The sequence below is a fragment of the Fukomys damarensis genome, unplaced genomic scaffold (assembly GCF_012274545.1).
Source record: "Fukomys damarensis isolate Sample0158 unplaced genomic scaffold, DMR_v1.0_HiC HiC_scaffold_18, whole genome shotgun sequence".
Taxonomy (NCBI): domain Eukaryota; kingdom Metazoa; phylum Chordata; class Mammalia; order Rodentia; family Bathyergidae; genus Fukomys; species Fukomys damarensis.
This window is the reverse complement of record NW_022900930.1, coordinates 46842291-46864811: the sequence shown is the minus strand read 5'-3', so window position 1 is coordinate 46864811 and position 22521 is coordinate 46842291. Positions and strand designations below refer to the sequence as shown.

The following is a 22521-nucleotide window of genomic DNA, read 5'->3' as shown; positions in this document are numbered from 1 at the left end:
GTAGCTAGAAGTTAGGGGAAAGAGCAGTTATTGTTAGTTGTTACAGATGTAAGTTTGAGGAGATGAAAACATTCTGGAGATGGATGTGGTGATGGTCGTGTGGGGACGCAGCTCACTGACCGACACTTACCCAGCATGCCAAGCACATTCCGTCGATCCCCAGTACCACACGTGCATAAAACAGTTAAAATGGTAGCTTTCATGTTGTGCATGCTTTGCCATAATTACACCCTCCCAAGGAAATGGAGTGAATCAAGGCTGGGTGGAGGAGTGAGGATCTGGCTGGCACAGGGAGGGAGGCTTCAGTCAGGGGGCAACCTGCAGGAGGGGGACCTTGCTCCACAGGGCGCCTCCTCCCTCAGTGGCCAACCTCCTCTCTCCAGCCAATGGGCGGAGGGTGAGCAGCTGGCCAAGGCTACATCAGGGCCTTGTTCCCTGAGGGGAATGAAGAAGTCACGATGGGTGACCCATCCCCTGCGCTCCTGATTCCTGGCTTTCAGGTTCCACCCAGGTGAAGACTAGTCTGTGCCCCTACCTGTGGCTCCTCTGGCCAGCGTTGCCTGGCGGAGCAGGCTGTGAGGACAAACTAGTGGCTGGGTGCCACAGCAGAGGCATGGAGCCACCTGGTGAGGGTGGCGTGGGGGGTCCTGCTGTCCTGAGACCCCTGTATGGAGCCCTCACAGCTCCCGGTCCGGGGTCCCTGCAGCCCCTCCCTGCCTTCTCAGTCCCTCTTGAACCCTCATAGCCCTTCTGACAGAGCTAGAGACGCACACCAAGCCCTCTGGGAAGCTATTTCAAGGTTTCATCTGTTCTCTCTCATTACTCCTCTAGATTCCATATTCTCCCTCCCCCAGATTTGAGCGAGCTAAAGATTCTCACAGTCATTCACCGTTCCCCCAGCTTGCGAGCTGTGCCTTCACCCCCACCTTCATGGTACGACTCACTCCCTCCGCCCGTCCTGCGCACCGCCCTCGCCCTCTGCCTCTCCAGCAGGCTCTTTGTCTGACATCATCTTCCACTCCCCGGCCTGCTAAGAGTTACTCACTCAGGCAATCCCCGCTCCACCAGAGGAGACATCCAATTGCCAAGCAACCCTCCGTTGGCCAATCAGGGAGCTCGGAGGTGATGTCATGGTGAGAGCCGAGCAGTGGTGCTGATGTTGAGAGAAGCCCAGGGTACCACTAATTGAGGGAGTGAGAAGAGAGCAGCTCGCTCCAGACAGACTGGACTGCAGGTAAGAGGAGATGTGATGTAAATAACGGGAGGCTTTTGAAGAAAAAGAGAGAAGCAAACCATAGCCACAGAGGGGAGAGAGGAAGAGCCTGGAGCCTTTCTGTGTTATCTTTGTTTCCACTCAATCATTAAACTTTGTGGAACCCTGAGGGAAGGAGGGCAAAGCAAGAAGGACAGTGGTGGTGGGCAGAGGGGCGAGGGTGGGCTCCGTGTGGCTCAGAGAAGAGAAGGGGTGGGAATAGTGGAGGTCCGTGGTGAGTTATTTCTGCATGAAGATGTTTTGCTGCTGAGGGAGAGAGGTATGTTCAAGAGCTCAGAGGTGGACCCCCTTTCAAGCTGGAAGCTGCCCTGTGCTTGATGTTTTCAGCTGCTCTTGTCTCTCCCGTTTCTGTCACCTGTCTCTCTCCCCCATCTCTCCCCTGCCTTACTTTTTTCTCTGGGTCCTAAGGACACCATGAGATCATCACCCCACCCCAGCCCCGCCCCACCCCGAGGCTGACCTGATGCTACCTGGTGGGGTGGGCAGCCCTGTGGCTGAGGCTGCAGGAGCACAGAGAGCCACACCCTGGTCCTCCACAGGGCCAGGGACTGTCCCTCTTCTCACAGCCTCCCACCCTCGCCAGGAGTTTAGGTATCATCCTTTCTCATCCTGGGACTCAGGGCTTTGATGTCCAGTGGGAGCTCTGTCCCCACATGGTGCTGTTGTCTTTGTTTTATTTCTCTCAGGAGGACCCGGGAGGCAAGTGTGGAGGTGCCTCATTGTCCCAACTCTGGGCAGGTTTCCAGGGTGCCTTGAGGGTGGTGGTGGTAGTCGGACACGTCCAGGCCACGCGTGTCTGAATAACCCAGGCAAGGATAACCTGTGTCCCGGGACCAAGAGAACATTAGGTGAGGGTGGCCAGAGGTGGCCTGTTGGAGTCCCGAGGCTGGCGGGGTTGGGGGCAGAGGGAGTGTGGGGGAATCTGTCTCCAGGGAGGCTGAGCCCCTTGACGGGGAGGAAAGCTCTCCAGGCGGTTCCAGGGGGAATGAGGTCATACGTCAGATGTGGAATAATCACAGTTCTGGAGCGGAGTGAGCGTGGAGGGGAAGGTCTGATCCACAGCTCCACGGAAGGGAACCAGAGCCCCAGCCCTGCCCTCGCTTCCAGCTTGCCCAAGCCCTCGCCAGGCTGTGAGGAGCTGTGCTTTCATTCCCCTCCGAGCTGCTGCGCTCCTGCCAGCTGGTCCCAGTCTGGGAACCACCCCAGCTCCACCCAGCCTCATCGGGAGCAGCTTTGTGGGGAGAAGGGTGGGTTCCTCGTGCAGTATGTGGCCTGTGGGGACCAAGTTCCCCATCACTGAAGGCTTCCAAGCAGAAGCAGGATGACCACCCACCAGGGAGGCAGTCGAGCACCTTTTTGCATTGCCCTGGAGATCCATCTAGACTAGGGTTCTCCAGACTAGGGGCGGAGGAGACCCATTAGTAGATTGTGAATCAATTTTATGAATTGTTACTTTCTAAAAAAAGTAAATGACTTAAGATTAGAAACAAATCAGAATACAACCTAGGTAAGGGGAAACATACACTTCATGTACCTGTGTTATTTATGTTCAGTAATGTGGACATTTGTGTGTATATGTGGATAGATGTACATGTGTCTCAGCTGGAGCTTATCACATAAAGCACAATTGTTCTTGTGGGTCCCGGTCAAAAATATTGAGAAACATTAGCTATGTGAATTCTACTTACCTCTCTTAACCTTAGGGCTGAATGGTCATGGAAAAGTCTCATGAAGCTTTTAAAATTCCTAATATTTTACTGTGATTAATCATACATAACTTGAAATTTACCAAATTTAGTTATTTTTTAAGTATGCAATTTACTGGTACTAAGGTGCACATTGCTGTGTATCTGACATTCAGAAATCTTTTATCTCACAAAATTGAAAGTCTGTACCATTAAACCCCAACTCCCTCTTCCCCACCCCAGCCCTGGTGACCTCTGTTCCTACTTCTGCCTCTATGCATCTGATTACCTGAGGTGTCTCTATCAGTGGGATTGTCAGGGGTTGTCTCTTTGGGACTGGCTCATGACACTTGGCATAATGTTCTCTGGGCTCTTCTGTGTTGTAGGCTGCATGTCCGCACTATGAGATACCAAGCGGTATCTAAAAGTTGCATTTAAATCCAGGTAACTTTGAAAATGGGACCAGTTTGGTGAGACACTGTGTTCTAAAGAACCCGTGAAAGCGAATTTTGGTCTAACATTGTCCATCCTGAGCTGACTGTTTAACAGACCTACAGCAGTCCCCTCTTATCCATGGTTTGGTTTGGTTTGGTTTCTGTTACATGTGGTCAACTGCATCTGAAAATCTTAAATGGAGAATTCCAGAAATAAGAAATTCATGAGATTTAAGTAAATTAATCAGTATATTGTTATAATTATGCTATTTATTACTCATTATTGCTAATCTCTGGCTATGCCTGATTTATAAATTAAACCTTGTATAGGAGAAAACATAATGGATGCAGAATTTAGCACAATCTGAGGTTTCAGGTCTGTGCAGAGCACTCTGGATGTATCTCCAGTCCGCTGATGAGAGGGCTCTCCAGGACACATCCTGCTGGTGTGTGGGGGGTACTGGGAGGGTCATGTACTGTGCTTGGATGGATTAATATCTTGATTGCATTTGGGCTCAATAAAAGGAGCCCCAGGGCCAAAGCGAGGCTGCCTGCCTTCTCTGGCTTCCTTGGGCCGTTTAAACCATTTCCTTGACACAAGGGAAGTAGACAGATTGACAATATAAAAAACACAACAACAGAGACTGAAGAACTAAAATCCAAAGAATCGCATAGCTCAACAGGAAAAAGGGGCGTGGAGAAAAGAAAATAAGGCAGGTGGGAGAGCAGATAAAGAGAAGAGGAGCTGGTGTCTGTAAATAAACCAACCATATTGAAAGAACAGGAAAAGAAAGATGTTCCCCGTTCTTGGTTTTAAACACTAGATATTTAATTATCAAGATCATAACCAAATAAAACCCTAATTTTTCTAGAACTCCTAAGATTCTATCTTCTATGCCCCTTTTGATCTCTCTCTCTCTTTCCTTTCCTTTCTCTTTCCCTCTTCTCTCTCTCTCTCTCTCTCTCTCTCTCTCTCTCTCTCTCTCTCTCTCTCTGTGTTATAGGGGATTGAACCCAGGGGCCTTCACACTGAGCTGTAACTACAGCCCTTTATTACTGTTGCTGTTTTTGTGGTTATTTTGAGATGGGAGTCTCACTACATTGCTAAGTTACCCAGTCTGGGCTTCAACTGTGAACTTCTTGTCTCAGCCTCCAGGGAGCTGGGATTACAGGTGTGTACTGTGGAAATGGCCTGCCTCCCTTTTGATGTCTTTATATTCATCTTTCCTTACCTAGAGACTCTCATTTGAAGAATGAATTCCTAGCAATTTTGAAATCATAGGTAGAAAGAAATAATATTGGGGGAGAGGGGTGTAGTAATTTAAGGGAAATTGTAATATCCACAATATAAATTTATAATGTTTAATACAGAACCAAACCCTCCTTTTCTAACTAGAGAGATAGAGGTGTATCATGATTATTCGGTTTGCCCATTAAGTTAGCGTTTGAGATATTTAAAAATGTGATAGTCCAAGAAAGGTTGTTTTTCTGTTTTTTTCCCTTTGGGGTGCAGTAAGCACTCCCCCACACAAATCTCCCTTGGTATTTTATGAAACCATTCTCCTCGATTCCCACATTTCTGGCTCCAATAGGCATACAGGAAGATGTATACGTAAAGTTCCCCACACACACACGTGTCTCCCACTTTCCCCTCTACACACACACACACACACACACACACACACACACGTGTGGCCCTGTTCTCCAGCAAAGCCCAGAGCTCATTGGTCTTTCCCATAAATTGGGGCTGTGTCCCTCCCTTAGGACCACGCTGCTGTTCCAGTGCATGGTGGGAGGCAGAGAACGGGTAACCCCTACACACACACACACACACACACACACACACGTGTGGCCCTGTTCTCCAGCAAAGCCCAGAGCTCATTGGTCTTTCCCATAAATTGGGGCTGTGTCCCTCCCTTAGGACCACGCTGCTGTTCCAGTGCATGGTGGGAGGCAGAGAACGGGTACAGATCAAAGGGGCAGGAGCCTAGGCTGACCAAGGCGATTTAGTGGGCGGGTGGAGAATTCTGAGAACAGGCTGGAGAATATTAATCCAGCGGTCGGCGCTGAGCACAGACTCAGGAGGGAGGGGCGGGGCAGATTTGTGTGTCTCAGTGGATCATCTGGAGATCTGTGTCCAGAAATTCAGACCAAACAGGGAAGCAAGTTCAAGTTGAACGTGGGGAAACAGCTGGGCCCAGAGCAGCGTATTCCAGTCCAGGGCTGAGCCTGGACTTAGTTGTCTGTCCTCGGCACGTGCCACCAGGTCAGACACAACAGGACTCAAGAAGCACTCGGTGAGTCCGTCCTGGAGGGGAAGAAGAAATTACTCCAGATACTCTAGCTAGACAAAGAATTATGATAGTAAGAATCTCAGGCACAAAAAGGACATGTGATTAATAATCACTAAACAAACAAACAAAAAAAACCCACCAGCATTTAATCATTGTCTAATTATAATCAATGATCTTATATGTATGCTAATGTCAGCTGAGGCTGAGGAATATGTTTATTAAGCTCATGGCTCTGTTCCTACTTCCAAGCCTCTGGCAGAGAGCAGGTTCTCAACAAATATCTATTGAATGAAAATGTATTGAAGAGGTCAAGAATGACAACCTAGGATTGAAAATCCGGTTCATTCTGTTTGTAAAATTCGGTTCAAACCCTGTTTGTAGAGAAAGGAAGTAAAATTTTGCTAAGTCTAGCACAAAGAGCATCACTGTATCATTTTACATAGGGAATATGGCTAAAAAGCTAAAATTAAAAATAGTATGTAAAACTATAAATGCACTGGTGAAGAATGAAAGAACAAAGAAAGCAAGTGCAGTATTGTGAAAGACAAGGGCTTCTTTTCAGTGTGGTTCACTGTGGGCCGGAAGCACGACTCTGCTCTTCCTCTGAAACCTTAGGCAAAGCCCTGGGCTTTCTGGGCCCTCGACCTCCTCACCTGGAAAGAGGTGGGGAGAGAAATTCTAGAGATTGTCATGGCTTTGGCCATCTCTGGGACTTCACATGGCAGAGGGCTTGACCCACTGGAGGTGTCTACACATCCTATTACTTGTTCTCTCTTGATGTAAAAATGACTTGAGAAGTCATCCATGTACTTTGTTTTCGGTGATGAGCAATGAACCCAGGGTCTTGTGTGTGCTAGGGAAGCAGTCTGCCTGGAATCTTTTTATGTTTCTGTGAGATGGGGTCTCATGAAGTTGTGCAGGCTGGGCTTACAGTGGTTGTCCTCATGCCACAGCCTTCCCAGTATCTGGGATTACAGGCCTGTGCCGCGGGGCCCACACAGGTGTGTGCATTTTAGCAGGTACTTTCTGAAACGATGTCTGACCTGAGGGAGGGCACGATGGTGAGAATTTTAAGCCTTGAGGTCATTCATGATAGAGAGGCATACTTGGGACAGGTGACTCCAGCCACAGGTTTCTGGAAGTTAGTTGTCTCACTACCTGTAAGGTGGACTTGGACATTATCAGAAACAGCATCGACTTTGCCATAAAGACACTGGTTCAAGTTATGTCTTTATCACCTTTTACTTGTATAGCTTTGGGAAAACCTAGTTACTCACCTAAGTCCATCATGTGTTAAGTGGGTATCATAATATCTCTTTCATGGGATTTGGACAGGATGAAGTGATGGAGTATATACACCCTAATTACCGCTATGCAAATATAATAGACAAGAGACATATAATAGAATGAGATAGCACAGTGTAAACTCATGAGACTCCAGGGATTTCTTTTCTTTTCTCTATCATGTGGATTTGTCTGACACTGACGTGAGAATGCTTGTAATTAAGCGTCAGATATAAGACACACATGCATACGAGTGCACTGGGAGTTGTCTGATAAACCGTGAAGCACTATGAAATATCTGATTCATTGTGAAGAATGGGACTGTGAGGGCCTGCTCCCCGTTGTGATGTCTGGGAGTGCTCTTGACCCCAGGACCCACCCGGTGCCTGGGTCACATGCCTTGCATTTCACCCAGCAACTCTGAATGGATGTTCCCTCCCTGAACTTGACTCATTAACTCTTCTGTCAAGAATATTCAGAGATAAACACAGCCCAGGAAGTTCCATCACAGTGGATTACTGGGGCTGTCAGTGTTCCAGCCACCATCTTCCTTTCTGACCTGCCTCTCTGCATAGCCATCAGAGCTTCAAGGGCCTCCTCGGACTCGGGCCTTGAGAAGTCTGCTACCACACACAGGTGCCTCTTGCCTAGAAGCGCATTTGAAGCTGCCTTCCTAGGACAGAGGGGCTCTGTGCCACTGTGCTCTTGACCATGGACCCAGCATCTCCTCTTTACAAGCCCTTGGAAGCAAACCTAACAGGATTTGACAGTGCAGTGCCCAAGGCCAGCGAGTCCCTCAGTGCCGTGTCTCCTCTGTGTGTCTCACCACTTCCTCCTTGCTGTGTGCTTTATCTCCTTCTCCTCGATGACACGGTCCACAGAGCTGTGGAGGATGCTGTCAGAGGCCTCTAGATTTCCCCCTCCCCCTCAGCAGTGAAAGCCTATGAGTCCCCCGCCCTGCCGGACCTGACAGAGGACTTGGCACAGAATTTGATGTGGAAGGAATAAAAACCACATTCATGAAAAAGTAATTTATCTCCTTTTGATTTGAATCTCAAATAAGACTCAGGCTGCCAATCAGAGCCCTTCTGATCAGCATGGCATTAAAAGGCTGCTATTCTGAGAGGACTTGATTCCAGCCCACAGTGAAGGAGGGTGACACTGAGGTCACTTTTCCAGTCAACATCAAGTCAATACAAACTTCCCCGGGACTCTTAGAAAGCCGGATTAGCATCCCCAGCCTGGGACAGCCCCCTTCCTCTGTTGCATGTGGCTGTAGGAGCTGGGTCAGAATTCATTGCTACCACACCCATACCCACAAAGCACAGAGCAATATCTGGTCATTTCTTACAAACACAAATAGAATACTTGCTCACTCCTGGGTGGGCGGTCACAGGCACTCAGGAGGGCAGATGCACATGGCAGTGGGACCCTCGGTGCTCTTCTCAGTCAGCTCCCTGGTCACCAACTCCACGATGGACAGCCTGGGAGGGTGGTCCTACCGAGATTCCCCCACGTGGTGCCCCTCACTTTCGTGTGCCCATCTTTTCACTAGAAGCTGCTCAGGTGAGCCCGTATGGGTGGCTCCTCTCCTTCAGGGTGGTGTTTGGGGAAGAAGGGCCAGTGGAAGGGGACAACCACCAGCACTAAACCCAGAGGCTTGGGCTCTGGTCCCTTTTCTGCCAGCCATTTGCTGTGTGACCTCAGGATCTAAGGTCCCGAGGGAGGGTGGTGTTGGTGTTTTGGATGGGACATCTGCTTACCCACGGCCTTCACTTTATGTCTTCCCTTCAGTCAACCCTGCCCCTATCAAACTTACTGTCTGTGTCTTATCTCTAGCTCTCTGCTGGGTGGGGTTATCACCACCAACTTACTTTGCCAACTATGCTAGTGGCTCAGTACATCAGCAGAGAAGTGTGATGACTTCCTTTCCCCCACACGGACTCTCAGATGCTGGAGTTGGGGACCTGGATGGATCAGCTCATAAGTGGAAGAAGAGAGCTGTGGCTGGGGAGCCAGTAACTCTGTACCTGAACATGGCTTCCTGGCTTCCCCTTCCAATCTTTTTCCCAAGCTAGTGTTGGGATGACTCTCTTTGTACCAGTATTAGAACCAGAGGCAGAGTGGGAAACACATATGACTCAAATCCCAGCTCTGCCCCATAATACCTGTGGGACTTGGTGTAACTGTCTTGACTCCACTGAGCTTCAAAGACCCTTGTAGCACGAACTGAGATGTGCTTGTAACCACCAGCATCACCACTCCCTCTCCTTCCATTCAAAAGATGCCAATAGCTTCCTAACTGAGAGAAGATACAAGATCTTACACAGCATGGAGGTATCTGTGAACTTCCTGTTCTTCTTCAAGCATCCAGTCCCAGGGCATCCTGCATGTAGCCCACCGGGTCCCCTCTATTCCAAAATAAACCCATCCATGCCCTATAGAGTCAGATTCCAAAGCACCCACCTACAACTAGGCACAGAGGACCTGCATTGCAAGATGACCCATTGGTACTGGGGTGAGGCTGTGGGCTCACCTTTCTGGCTGAAGTTTGAGTGCTCTCTCCACCTACTATGCTGGGTCAATCGCAAGCTGCACGGGGACTGCCAACCTGGGGCCTTGCCTCTTCCTGATTAGTGTGTGTCCACCCAAAGTGTTTATGAGCATTTGCTGAGCGAAAGTCTGGGGGCCACCATTGCTGCTTCTGGGCTATTGGTGAAGGGACTGTGTCTCATCGACCCTGAGTCAAGGCAGCTTTGATCTTTGCTACTGTTGGGTGCATTCAGGTTCCTGGTTTCCTTAACGTTTTCTCAAGGCTTAGGATTGCCCTCTGCCTTAGCTGAAAGCATAAGAAGAACCCCTTGCTGGGCCTGAAGTCTGAAGTCTGTCTTACGATGCGATGATGTCTTGCGTAGAATCTCTTACCGAGGGCCTGAACGTCCACCCCATGGTCTCTATCATCTTTCAGTCTTCTTCCTCCTACCTGAGTTCCTGGTGTTCTGTGCCCTCTGACCTTGGGCAGCAGCAGCAGCCCTCACTGCCCCCTCTGGCAGTCCCAGGAGAGGCATGGTGGCCTGTACTCTTCTGTGGGCTGTATCTTTCAATGATGAGACAACACACCCGTGGCTATTTAACAGCCACTGCAGGTGAGTACAAGTTTCACCATCAGGCTCAGTGCTAGGGAGGCAGAAGTGACTGGCTCCACCTAATGCTAATATCACAGGCTAATTAGTGGCACAGTCAGGCTCTCTGTATGGCTGCCACCCCCTGTGTCTTAGGGCACCTTACGTTGCTCTATTCTCCAGAAGTTCTTGACAACCTTCCACCCCATAACTTCTGCATCCTTTCTTAGAGTGTTTCATGGGGTGTTTAATGCGACAGAAATGGTGTGACTTTTTAGGGACCCTGTGTACTTATAAATACCTGTACATGGATTATCTCGAGGAACAAATCAGACCATATACAAATGCTGTTTGCTGAGATGTGGTGAATGAATTATGAGTTTGAACCCTGGTTTTGTCACGGATAGAGATAGGACACTGGTTTTCTAGGGCTGCCACACACCTTACCATGAAAGAGCTGGCCAGAAATCCTACAGTAGGGCTTCAGCAGACCTCACTGGTTCAGGAACTCCAGGGAGGATTCTTCCTTGTGTCTTCTGACTTTTGGTGTCCAAAGAATTCGTCTTCCCCTGGTTTCCCTCTTCCTTCTGAGTGCCACTTATAAGGACTCAACACTGGCTTGAAGGCCCAGGTGAGCAGCCAGGGATGATCCCTCACAAGAGCCTTACTTTCACCTGCAAATTATTTTTTCCAAACAAGGCTACCTTCACATGTTGCAGGGGATAAGATAGATCTTACTCATGTCACCATACTGAATGGCCTTGGAAATGTCCCTTAGCCTCTCTGAGCCTCATCTGTTTCTTTTATTTATAAAGTGGAGCTAGCATTCCTAGCTCACAAAGCAATCAAGAAATTGAAGTGCAAGAGCTCATCACAGAGTCATGTTGAGTAAGTACATATTTCAAATCCCGATAGTTCCAACTCTGTGGTACTCAGGAGTCTTAGTCACCATTCATTATGGACACCCCTGCCTATCTCTGTGGCACCCCTGGTCATCCTTAACTGGTTCCTGCTATTCTCTGTGTTCCTAAAGCCCATGGCATAATATCTTCTATGCAGAAAGCATTTAATCCACATTTTTAAAGGATGCGATAGCCCCCATCTTGACTGGCTTTCTGTGGTTCCATGGGAGAATCAGAAGGAGGATCCAGGTCCTCTACTGGTCAATATGGGAGAGGTTACAGCCAGAAGACATGGATCCTAGATTCAGCTTGGCCACTTTGGAGCTGTGTGACCCTACACCCAAGTCCCTTATCTGAAAGCAAATGATGCCCATCTCATCAGGCTTGCTCAGCCCATGTGAAAATGGATCGGGACAACATAAGTTATGCACACTTATGGGGTCTCATCCTCATTCCAGTTCAGGCTGACAGATACATTCCCTGACCCCAGTGCCTACTGGATCCTCTTCTTTCTTTGTGTGCTTCTCTGCCTCCCCACCCTCCTCTCCAGACTTCTCCTTCTCATCCTTCACCCAGGCTGAGGTCAGGCCAGGGCTTCCCCACTTGGCCAGTCAACTCTCAATCAACCTGGCCCGAGGGGAGATTGTACTGGCTGGAGCCCCATGGCTGGGGACTTCACCTCCAGGCATCAGGCCCACCTCCCTGTGTGGGGAGGTGCTGGTACCATCAGGACCAGACTGACAAAGACACAAGACCCATTGTGCTGCCACTGGGGAGGTCTGGCAGGGGCCCCTGGCTCCCAAGCACATGAGGGGAAAAGGAAGGAGAACAGAGCACTGTAGGGTTGCTAGGTCTTGGTTCAAGACTGCAGGTTGTCACTGTGAGCCTCACTTTCCTTGTCTGCAAATGGGGACAACAGTCCTTCACAGAGCTGTGGTGAGGATCACTCTGAGGCAAAAGGCAAAGGGGAGGAAACTGGCATTTACTAGGTGCATCCAGTGTGCTGGATGCTGGTTGCTGGCTTTTCTCCTTTAATTTATGCAACTCTGCAGAAGTAAGATGGGATGTGAAGTGATGTGTGACAGCAAGAGATGACACCTGTAGTTGACTCCTAGTGCTGTAGCTCTAAGGTCAGAATTGGTCCCCCTCCTTCCAGCACGGACCCTGATCCCAGGACAGAAAACACCTTCAGTATTGGAAGAAAGGGGTTCCAAGTCAGTCTCACCCTGTCCTTCACTAGCACAGTGACCCCTGCAGGTAGTCAAAGACCAAGCAGCCCCATAACAAGCACTCACCACTGCCCATTCCTGCATTGATGGAAACCCTCAAGGAGCCTTGTCACCTCCTGTCCTCCAGATACTCCCAGATCCACACCTTCACCTCCACCTCTCCCATCTCCTCTCCCATCTTCTTCCCACTTTCTGGCCCAGCATCAAGCAGCTTCAGAGGGACTCCCAAACAGAGGTCCTCACCCGGACCCTGCCTGAGCAGTTCCCCCGCAGAAGGCCCTCTCTGGCTCCCTTGGCCTCTCGCGATGATCCCACATCGGATTTCTGTCTGTAACTAAGTTCTGATGACACTAGACCTCAGTGTTTGCCTCTCCTCATGGTCCAGGGTCATTGTAAGTGGGAGCAGGGAGAGGTTGGGTCAGTGGCTCCTGGTGGGTGGGGAGGTGAGGGATTTCCACATCCTCTGCCCAGCTCCTTCTCAGCTCAGGTCAGAGTTGGCTGGAGGAGGCCCTGGGATGTTTGCAGGCTGAAGTTCAGACACAATCTGTTTTGTAAGCACCTCCAGGTGATGCCTATGGAGGATTTGCCCCTTGTCCTGACCCAAGCCCTGGGTCTGGCCACCATGCCATGTATAGAGACAGACACACTCCTTGCTCCATGGAGTTTTGGGGAACTCACATTTGTATACTTTGGGGCCTTGAGACAGGGAAGCCAATCTCCAAATGATGAGAACTTGGAAGCTGAGCCTGGCTGGCGAGCCATGGAAGGGGCCATGTGTGGGACGTGAGTGAGCTTCTCTGCCATTCCCTCAGCAGCTGTCCAGAGACTTCATTAGGACAACAAAGCAGCAGATCTTCTCTTTTCTCAGGGTCGTGACAGTGTCCTGGGCTGGTGACAGGCAACTTGTGGCTTTCAGTTGGATTCAGGCCCCAGATTCCTGCAGACATGACCCTGGCAGGTAGGTACATATGGTCATGTGACAGCTCCTAGCACAGGCGCCTCTATACAGAGTGCACTTGTGGATGCAGGGAAACAAAGGGCTCGGGAAATGCACTCAAAGGCAAAGGAAGGTCATTTCTGGGTGGTGTGGGTGGACAGCTGTTTTTCTTCCTTTCAGTCTTCTATTTTTGTTTGTTTGTTTGTTTTTTGTGTTTTTCAGTACTGGGGATTGAACCCAGGCCTTTGCACTGAGCTACGTCCTTAACCACCACCCCCTTTTACAAATTCCCCCCTGCCTTTTTTTTTCTGAGACAGGGTCTCACTATATAGCCCAGGCTGGCCTTGAACTCATGGTGACCCTCCCGCCTCAGCCTTCTTAGTGCTGGGATTACAGGCGTGCACCACCACACTCTGCTCATCTGTATACTTTTTTAAAATAAAAGATTTTATAATGCCCACATAATATTTTTGCAGTTATGGGTGCTTTCAAATTTTTAAAGGAAAATGAGGGGAATGTAGTGGAGCAAGGCTGGATGCTGAGAGAGGCTGAGAAATCAGGGTCCAGGGCAGTGGGAAGGGACCACGGGAGCTGCCACAGCAGCCATACCTGTGGCCTCCAAACGCAGAGACTCCATGCTGGTGGGGACATGTTCCTGCTCGTGGCCTCTGGCCACCCTGGCCTCAATACTGGGCTGGGAAGGTCAGTGAGGGTCCAGAGCAGAGGGATGGTGGTGAGGGTCCCCCTCCACAGTTGAGCTTCTATCCTCTTTGGGCAAGGCCATCCAGCACTGTCAGCGGCATGGAGTCAGAACACCCTGGGGCAAGCAGGTGTGGGGTGGAGACGGCCAGGGCCAGGGGACCGGGTGGGGGCCTAGAGGACCAGGGGCTACACCTGACAGCACTGTGCCTCGTGTTAGGAGCGGAGAAGCACTGGGGAGGGACGAGGGCCTTAGGAAGGCTGAGATGCCAGTGAAGGCCAGGGGCAGGTTGGAATCCTAGGTGGGAACCCTGAAGAGGCAGCTCCAGCTCTGGGCGCCAGGTCTGGACCCCATCCCGGGTGTGGGTCTGGGCAGTTTGGGTGCCTTGGCCTGACTGGTGAGGATGCTGCCTGCTGAGGCCAGCGGCACACCCCTCACTTGCCACTGTTCCCACAGCCTACAAGGAGAAGATGAAGGAGCTCCCGCTCGTGTCCCTCTTCTGCTCCTGCTTCCTGGCGGATCCCCTGAATAAATCGTCCTACAAATATGAAGGTCAGTGAGCCCCAGAGAGGGGCGTGAGGGTGGGGCCTCCCGTGTCCTGCGTTCATGGTGCAGTGCCCGACCCGGTTTCAGGCAACTCTGCTGGCCATGGCCTGGTCTCCTCCCCAGAGCCTGAGTGTCGGAGCCCCTGGGGTGACCTGGGTCACTGGACCCAGACCCACTGGGGGTCTGAATCAGGACGCCCACAGCCCTCACTCTTGGGTCACCAGTGTTCATTCCTGAGCAAATCCATGCTGTGGAGGATGCTGTCGTGAGGAGCTCAAGCCAGAGGAGGAGAGACTTGGGTGGTCACCAGGTCCCCTAGGGAAGGGTGGAGAGGCACCAGGCCTGGGCTTCCCGTCTGGGACTGTGTCAGTGGCCCTGATGGGGGAGTCTGCAGGGAGTGCTCGATGGCCCTGTCCCTGTGCAGGGTGGTCAGGAGACAGGTCATCTCCCACGACCTGAGTGAGAGGAAGCGATGGATTTGGTCTGGTGATGAGCGAGGGGCTGTTCGGATGACCTAAGACTGTTTTTTCTGTTTAGGCTGGTGTGGGAGACAGTGTAGGAGGAAAGGTCAAAGCCAGCGGAAAGACAGTGCTGACTGGAGAGAAAGAAGAGAACAGGGTAGGAGGGAGTCAGGCTGAGCCATCAGAGGGGCAGGGCGAGGAGGGTGTGGGGGGAGGGTCAAGTGCCCCACTGTCCACCACCAGAGAGCTGGAGCAGGAGCTCAAATCTCCAAGGAGACGGGAGGCAGAGGCAGAAGCAAAAGGAGCCAGTGTTGCTGCAGCTGTTGTATAAATCCTGTACCCGGCACCCTACTTGTGGATCCCAAAAGCTCACACCATGGCTACAGACTCATTCAGTCCTATCAGAGGCCACTGACCTTCAGTACTGGTGTTCAGGGCGAGGCCAGAGCCCTGGCCCGCGGGCTGCCTGGGGGACCCTGGCTCTCCCATGTCTGTGTGCATGTGTGCATGCTGTCTGGGGGCACAGCCTTGCATGGGTGAGCAGCTCCTGCCATGCCCCCTGCAGCAGACACAGTGGACCTGAACTGGTGCGTCATCTCAGACATGGAGGTCATCGAGCTGAACAAGTGCACCTCGGGCCAGTCCTTCGAGGTCATCCTGAAGCCGCCCTCCTTTGATGGGGTGCCCGAGTTCAATGCCTCCCTGCCCCGGCGGAGAGACCCCTCACTGGAGGAGATCCAGAAGAAATTAGAAGCAGCAGAGGAGCGAAGGAAGGTAGGCACTGACCTTCCCTCTCTCCCTCCAGGTCAGGATGAAAGGGAAGGAGAGAACTGGGAAAGAAAGATGGTAGCCTGAGTGGGTAGGGTCACCACGAACCTGTGGATACCAGGACAGTGCCTTCCATCTGTGAGGCAGAGACTGAGGTGCCACTGAAGGAAATGGAGTGAAGTCCCTGTCCTGTAGGAGCCTAAGTTTGATAGGGGCATAAGCATCTCCTAGAGGGGACCTGTGTACATGGTGACAAGAGGAAGGCATTGAATAATGCTGAGGATGTGAGGAAAGTGTTTCCGTAGGAGAGGGGAGAAGGCCATGGTATGGTGTTTCCAGCCTGTGCGGTCTTCAGTTTTTCCTAGGAGTCTCATGGCTCCACCCTGGTGCGATCTCAGTGTGAGCTTCTCTTCCTCTCTCAAGCAGGAAACGATCCCCCCCACCCCCACCCCTGAATTCCTACATTGCTCCCTGTTGACTCCTTAAGGCATTTATCACTGGTTTCTTTTTCTTGTTTTTATTTACTTTTGTATCTTATCTCTACTGGAGCTCTTCTTTCCAAAGTTGCTAGAGTAGCATCTGGAAGTTAGCATGAGGTCGTTTAGTATTTGTGAATGAATGAATGGTGGCAAAGGGAAATGGGGCCCTGAGGCTTTTTAGCAAAAGGCTGAAGAACAATCAAAGCTTAATAAGTGGCGGGAGAATCCAGGTAGTGTCCTTGCTTCCTGCTCATGGGCTGGGATGCCACGCTCAGAGAGGCTCTTGTTCTGGATGCAGAGTGCTTAAACCATGACGGTGAAAGTGTGCAAGGGTGGGCTCACCCTAAAAGGCCTCTCTCTCCTTCTGTGCGTCCCCAGTACCAGGAAGCTGAGCTCCTGAAGCACCTAGCAGAGAAACGAGAACATGAGCGAGAGGTGATCCAAAAAGCCATTGAGGAGAACAACAACTTCATCAAGATGGCCAAGGAAAAACTGGCCCAGAAGATGGAATCCAATAAGGAAAACCGGGAGGCCCACCTTGCTGCCATGTTGGGGCGGCTGCAAGAGAAGGTAAGAAATCCTGGTCAAGGGAGGAGGCTCCCGGAAGCTCTGCCTTCCTTCTGTGGAGAGTGCACAAGGACCTATGTACCATTTCCAGAGGAAGCACCCTGGGCAGGGGAACCTTTCTTCTAGGCAGAACCCTTAGAGAGTCCCAAGGGGCTGACTTGGGAAGCCACAGGCATGAAGCACAAACCAGGCTCTGGGTTTCCTCATGGGATTTTCTGCACAGCTACATCACTGAAATATCTTGATGTTGTAGGAAGTTGATAGCCCTTCTTTCCTGGCAAAATGGATAGGGATAGACACACTGTATATTCCTGGCTTCTTCCTTGAATGAACTGATTCGATTCAATAAATGATGTTCACTTGAATTCTCACCTCTAAGCCAAGGGCATGATTAGCTGAGGGGCCCACTGAGCAGGAAACACAACTCCACACCTCAGTATAGGGCCTGAGTGAGTCGCAGGTCTCTCACCAGGCTGCCTTTCGTCCGCAAACTCAACTGAGTCACCTGAGTATCAAGAACCTGAGAGCCTGGGGCTGGTCCGCCTGTCAGCAGGACACAGCCTGTCTGAGGACATGCTGTCCTCTTCTCCTGAGTCACAAGGCTGCCCCAGTTTCTCCTGCAGCTCCTGGGAAGCTCCAGCTCTGTGTTTTATTTCCAGGAACCGCCTGCTGCGCGGTGACTCCCGGGACCCGATCGGTGGCCTCGTCCCATGGTGAGCAGTGCGGTCCCCACTCCTTCCTGCCCATCCACCTGGATCTCAGGCCCTTGGCAACAGGTGCTAGAAAGATGTGGCTTCTTCAGCAGGGACCCGAATGCTGCGCAGGCCCTGGCCAGCAGGGGTGGCACTGTGCTCTACTGCTTCTGTCCGATGAAGGACAGCCAGGCCACCTCAGGGAGGGAAGCTCCCTTCCCATCCCTTGAGTCTGACCTCAAGCTTCTCTAATCAGTGTGGGATGACTTGTAGCAAGCTTACAGAAAAATAAATAAGTCTGCAGCTGGGAGTGGAAGGTGCAGGGGCCGAATTGTGCAGGCCTCAGCGATGAGCATTTGAAAGATTTTACAAAACACTTTCATTTCATCATCCCACAGTGACTCTGGTCCTTACAAGTCCACGAGGGGAGCAGGATAGGTGTGGACCTTTTTCAGATGAGGAAAGCATGTCAGAGGTCATATGACAGGCCTAGTTCACACAGTTGACAAGTAGCACACCTGGGACTAGAAACTAGCTCTTTGTCTCTCCGTTCAGGTGGCTCTTTCCTGGCCTATCCCAGGGAGAACTGTCCACCATCAATTCATTATTTTTCATCACTGAGGGGCCCTTTGGAGGCCAAGGGCAGGGAGGCTCCAAACCTAGGCTTCTGCCCAGTAAGCTCACCTGAGAACAGAGGTAGAGTGAAGGGTGGAGTGATCAGAAAGGTTCCCATTCTGGAATAAGTGCTATAGAGGTGAACTAGACTCTAAGAAGCAAGGCATCAGAGCAGAACCTGCCCCCCACTCAGCTGTACCCACTGGAAGAGGCTGGAGGTGGAGCAAGAGCTGGGTGTGTGAGGCACCAGGCCACAGAGCCCTTCTCCAATGCCTCTCGGGCCAGTCTGTGTGGGTCATGCACCATCTATACTAGAATCACTTTGAACAAGTGTAAAATTATAGACACTTGGACCTACCCTGGGCCTACTACCTGGGGTCTGAGGGCTGGTGCCTGAGGATACCCAGGCCTCCCAGGTCCTATGAGCCACAGCAGAGACTGAGAAGCACTGCTAGAGACACACTACTTCCTGCTCCCAACCCGGGGAAAGTTCAAGGGCCTCTGCAGGGACAGAGCTGTAGAGGAAGTTATATCCTGGCAGGCTGAGCTGCCTCCGTGGGTCTCGTCTGGGTTCATGGTCACCGGAATGTGACAACGCCAGGGTTGGTTCAGGGGCTCGTTTACAGAGCACCTGCCAAGTCCAAGTGCAAGAACTGGGAAATAGAAAGAAGAAAAAGGCCTGATGCCTGCCCATGAGGAAATCACCTCTGATAGGGACCCAGAAGCTTCCGCAGAGAGCACAACAAAGGCAGGACTGACAGAGCCTGCAGCTGGACCCTGCCAGAGCCCGGGAGGGCAGAGGGCTGCCCAGACGGGCCCCTGGGCCGGCCTGGAGAATGAGACCCGAGTGGGGTGTGTCCGGCAAGGTTACACAGTGGTGGCCCTGCGAGGACAGATCAGTCTTTTCCCGGATGACGTTGTAAAATAAGTGCAGCTTCTCTTACAATCAAGGCCAAGAGAGTCTACTTTTTGGAGCAATCTTCGCACAAGCCTTCTAAAATTTCTTCTGTCGGTTTGTGCTTTGAGAACCCTCATACTTCAGCTCACTGAGGAGACAGAGGAGAAAGCAGCAGGGCGAATGCCTGCTGCTACATTGGCAAAGGTTGTGGGCAGGAAGGCTGGCTCTGCTGCCCGCTCTGCCGCATAGGCTTCCCCAAGCAGGACCCTACACCGCCGAGCTGTGTGAGCAGCGCAACTGCAGCGTGGCCGGAGGAGCGAGAAAGAGGCTGAGGGGTCCTGGGGTCACTGCCAGGTGGGTCCCCAAGGGAGGTTGGGACCCACCGCCCGCGGCCCACGGGCTCTCGGGGCCACGACCCAGCAGCTCACAAACCTGCCATCTTCTGCCCCTCTCAGGACGTTTGCGGACACAGCCCTGCGCTCCTAGCGGTGGTCACCTTTGGCTCTCGGTTCTCTTCCCCTCTACCTCCCTTTACCCCAGGACAGCCTGTGTGACCCTCTCTTGTCCCTCCCTTCTTCTTCTTCAGGACAAGCACGCAGAGGAGGTGCGGAAAAACAAGGAGCTGAAGGAAGAGGCCTCCAGGTAAAGGCCAGAGGCCGGAGACGTTTCCAGGACGCCGGACAGCTCCCGCAGTCCCGAGCAGCCTCCCGCCGCTGCTCTCCCAGCGCTGGGGTTTGGGGGGAGGGGGGTGGCCCAGGGGTGTTCCCTCTGCTTTTGGTGTTTGTACATGTAAAGAATCGACCAGTGAAGCCATCCTATTTGTTTCTGGGGAACAGTGATGGGGTGGGAGAGAGGAGAGAAGGAGAGAGTTGGGTAAGGGCGACTGACCAGCTCACGGACGTTGCCACACTACCCGCCGCAGACTGGGGCCTGGGCCCCCGCCTTTCACAGCTCTTCCGCTTGGACCAGGACCACCGATCCGCAGGCGCCGCGTGAAGGGAGATGAGAGCCGGGCCAGTGGAGGTTCAGAGTCGGGGGCAGAGTCCGGGAGGGGCGGCGGCTGCAGAGCCTCCAGGGTGAGCCCTGCTTGAGGCGGTGTGAGGCCTGGAGATGTCCATTCTGCCCTGTGGCCAGTGGGATGAGGTCTGCGTGTGTGTTAACCGTCATCTTCTGATCATCATGACCAATGAAACATTTACTTCAAGTTTCCAGTTCTTTATTTCCTGAATTTGTCCTTCGGGTGACTGGCAGAATGTTCTGGAAATTTGGCTTCTGCCCATCTGTTGGTAGGTGACCCTTAATTTTGCCATCCAAGTAGCTGAGGTGCTGCGTGAAGTGAGTTAAATCATGCTGATCTTTGTCATAACTGAAAGATTTGTTTTTCTGACTCTTGTTTTAAACCCTTCTGTGGGCTGTCCCTGACTGGATTGGTGAGAAGAGGAACCCAACCTTTCTTTCTACAGACTAATGTTCTAGCATGTTCCCCAGGATTCATTGTATAAAGGAAGTTGTCTTAAGTCTATTCAGGCTGCCATCATGAAATACCTTAGTCTGGGTAATTTGTCAGCACTAGAAATGTATTGCTCGTGGTTCTGGTCCAAGATTAAGACACCAGCAGATTTAGTGTCTGGTGAGGTGAGGGGTCTTTTGGCTCAAGATGGTGATTTCTTGCTGTGTCCTGACCTGGTGGAAGGGCAAAAGGGCTCCCATAAGCCTCTTTTACAGGGGCACTAATCTCACTTGTGTGGATAGAGATGTCATGACCTGAACCCCCTCTAAAGGCCCCACGTCTTAATACTGTCACATGGGGGTAAAGTTTTAACATGTGACTTTTGGGGGACATCAACAGGGCGGAAGCCTTCCTCACTGTGGGCTACAAAATGTGAGTAGGGAAGGGAAGTGCTCTTTAGGGGCTTCCGTAGGGAAGTGCTTCAGAGGGGGCCACTGAAACCCAGCAGTCCTGTTCCCCAGGACACCACCATCCTCCTCTGGAAACAAATGGGGGATGCAGCCTGCATGGACCGGGTCCCAGGGCATCCCATACCTGCCCTGCACACTGTGTAGTTTTGTACAGACTTGCAAATAAACTCTTCGGTATTGCCTTGTTTCTTCCACTAGTGGTACTGCAATTTAGCTTTATTTTAAGTTAGGAGGAGGACGATGACGATGATAGCAGTTAACACTTAGGCTGCACTTACTAGATACCTGGCAGTTTTCTGGACTTGCTCGTCTATACCATCTCAATTACTTCTCACACCAACCCTAACAGGGAGTTCCTCTTGTTATGTATCATGCAGATAAACAAACCACAGTACAGAAACTTGTCATCGCTCGTTGGAGTCCACACAGATAATAAGGGGGAAAGAACAGGGACTTGTATTTGGGAATTTGCTTGTAGAGTCTGTATTTTTAGCCCTGCACTGTGCTGCTTTTTTGACACCTCCAAACTAGGCTGTGAGTCCTAGATTTGTGTTTCTCAAAGTGTGAGTTGTGACTCATTGGATTGTGAGACTAGTTCTATGGATCTAACATAACTTTTCTCCTTCCCTTCCTCCTTCTATCCCTCCCTTCTTCCCTCCCTCCCTTCTGAGCCCCTTCCTTCCTTCCTTCCTTCCTTCCTTCCTTCCTTCCTTCCTTCCTGTCTTTGAAATAGAATAGAAAACAAAACAAAATGCATTCTGGGAAATAATGGAGGCAACATTGCCCGGGAATTGTGCTTCTATTCTTGATGTTATACATGTGCTTCTAGGTCGCACCATAAACCACATTTCTTACTGGGGGTGACAATCAAAACCCTCTGACAGTCACTGCTTTTAGAATGGGCATGGAGTCAGAATCAGTATGTCCACCTGGCAACCTGGGGGCTCTGGGAAGCTGCTGTGCTTGAGAAAATGAACCGCTGCGACTATGCTGTCAGAACTAGATTCCTTTGGCAAGGACAGGAGGACGACCGTGTGGGTCTATTTCCCCAGTGTCACTCCATCAGCATCTTCGTCCTCCGACCGAGCACCGAGGCTGGAGGAAGCACTTCCTACCTCCCAGTCTCCACCCAGCCCTTCTCTATTTTACTCTTCCACTCTCTGCGAAGCTCCCTTGCTTAGGTTCCTCTTCACTTCCAAATTCCTATCCATTCCTTTAAATTCAGCCCCGATATTAAGTTCTCCGACTCTGGCAGTGTTTTCATATTTTTTATGTGCCATGGTTTCTGTATAATTATTTACCTACCCATCCCAGCTATTAAACTTGATGCCTCTTGAAATGGAAACCAGTTTTATGAATCTTCATGTGCTCAGCAGTGGCTGCTTGCTTGGGTGGGATGCGATTAGGGACAGCAATGTTGCTGAGAGTCAGGCGGGGGACTTGTTGGAAGCTTCATCTGGGTAGCACTTTTTAGAAGCCTTTATATAGAAGAACAAGAATGAAGGCACCTGCTCCAGACCATGCAGGTGACTAAAACCCACCTTTAAGGCAGTCCCTGAGCTCCCTAAGCCCCTGCCCTTGACACATTGGACTGGAAACTCCAATTATGTGCTCAGCAGGGGGTAGATTCCAAGCAATAACAATCAGTTCCTGCACTGAAAGGGTTTTCAAGCCAGTGGGGACACAGGAAGCTACCAAGGCAGTGACTCTTAAAA

At 51.2% G+C, this 22521-nt stretch overlaps 1 protein-coding gene across 4 annotated transcripts; it reads left to right on the top strand.

The window, feature by feature from the left end:
- The first annotated feature begins 1085 nt into the window (after positions 1-1085).
- On the top strand, positions 1086-21488 carry Stmn4 (stathmin 4). Of its 4 annotated transcripts, XM_033765496.1 has the most exons (8): positions 1086-1234; positions 13092-13181; positions 14317-14412; positions 14944-15024; positions 15433-15641; positions 16493-16684; positions 17341-17394; positions 19473-21488. In XM_033765496.1, exons 2-7 carry the CDS (start codon positions 13169-13171, stop codon positions 17359-17361), a joined length of 612 nt encoding a protein of 203 aa, XP_033621387.1. In that variant the 5' UTR covers positions 1086-1234; positions 13092-13168; the 3' UTR covers positions 17362-17394; positions 19473-21488. The 4 variants fall into 4 exon arrangements, with proteins under 4 accessions (XP_033621387.1, XP_010621856.1, XP_010621850.1 ...); XM_010623554.2 differs by lacking the exon at positions 17341-17394 and having other exon boundaries at positions 1094-1234; XM_010623548.3 differs by lacking the exon at positions 14944-15024 and having other exon boundaries at positions 1119-1234.
- Positions 21489-22521: the final 1033 nt, after the last annotated feature.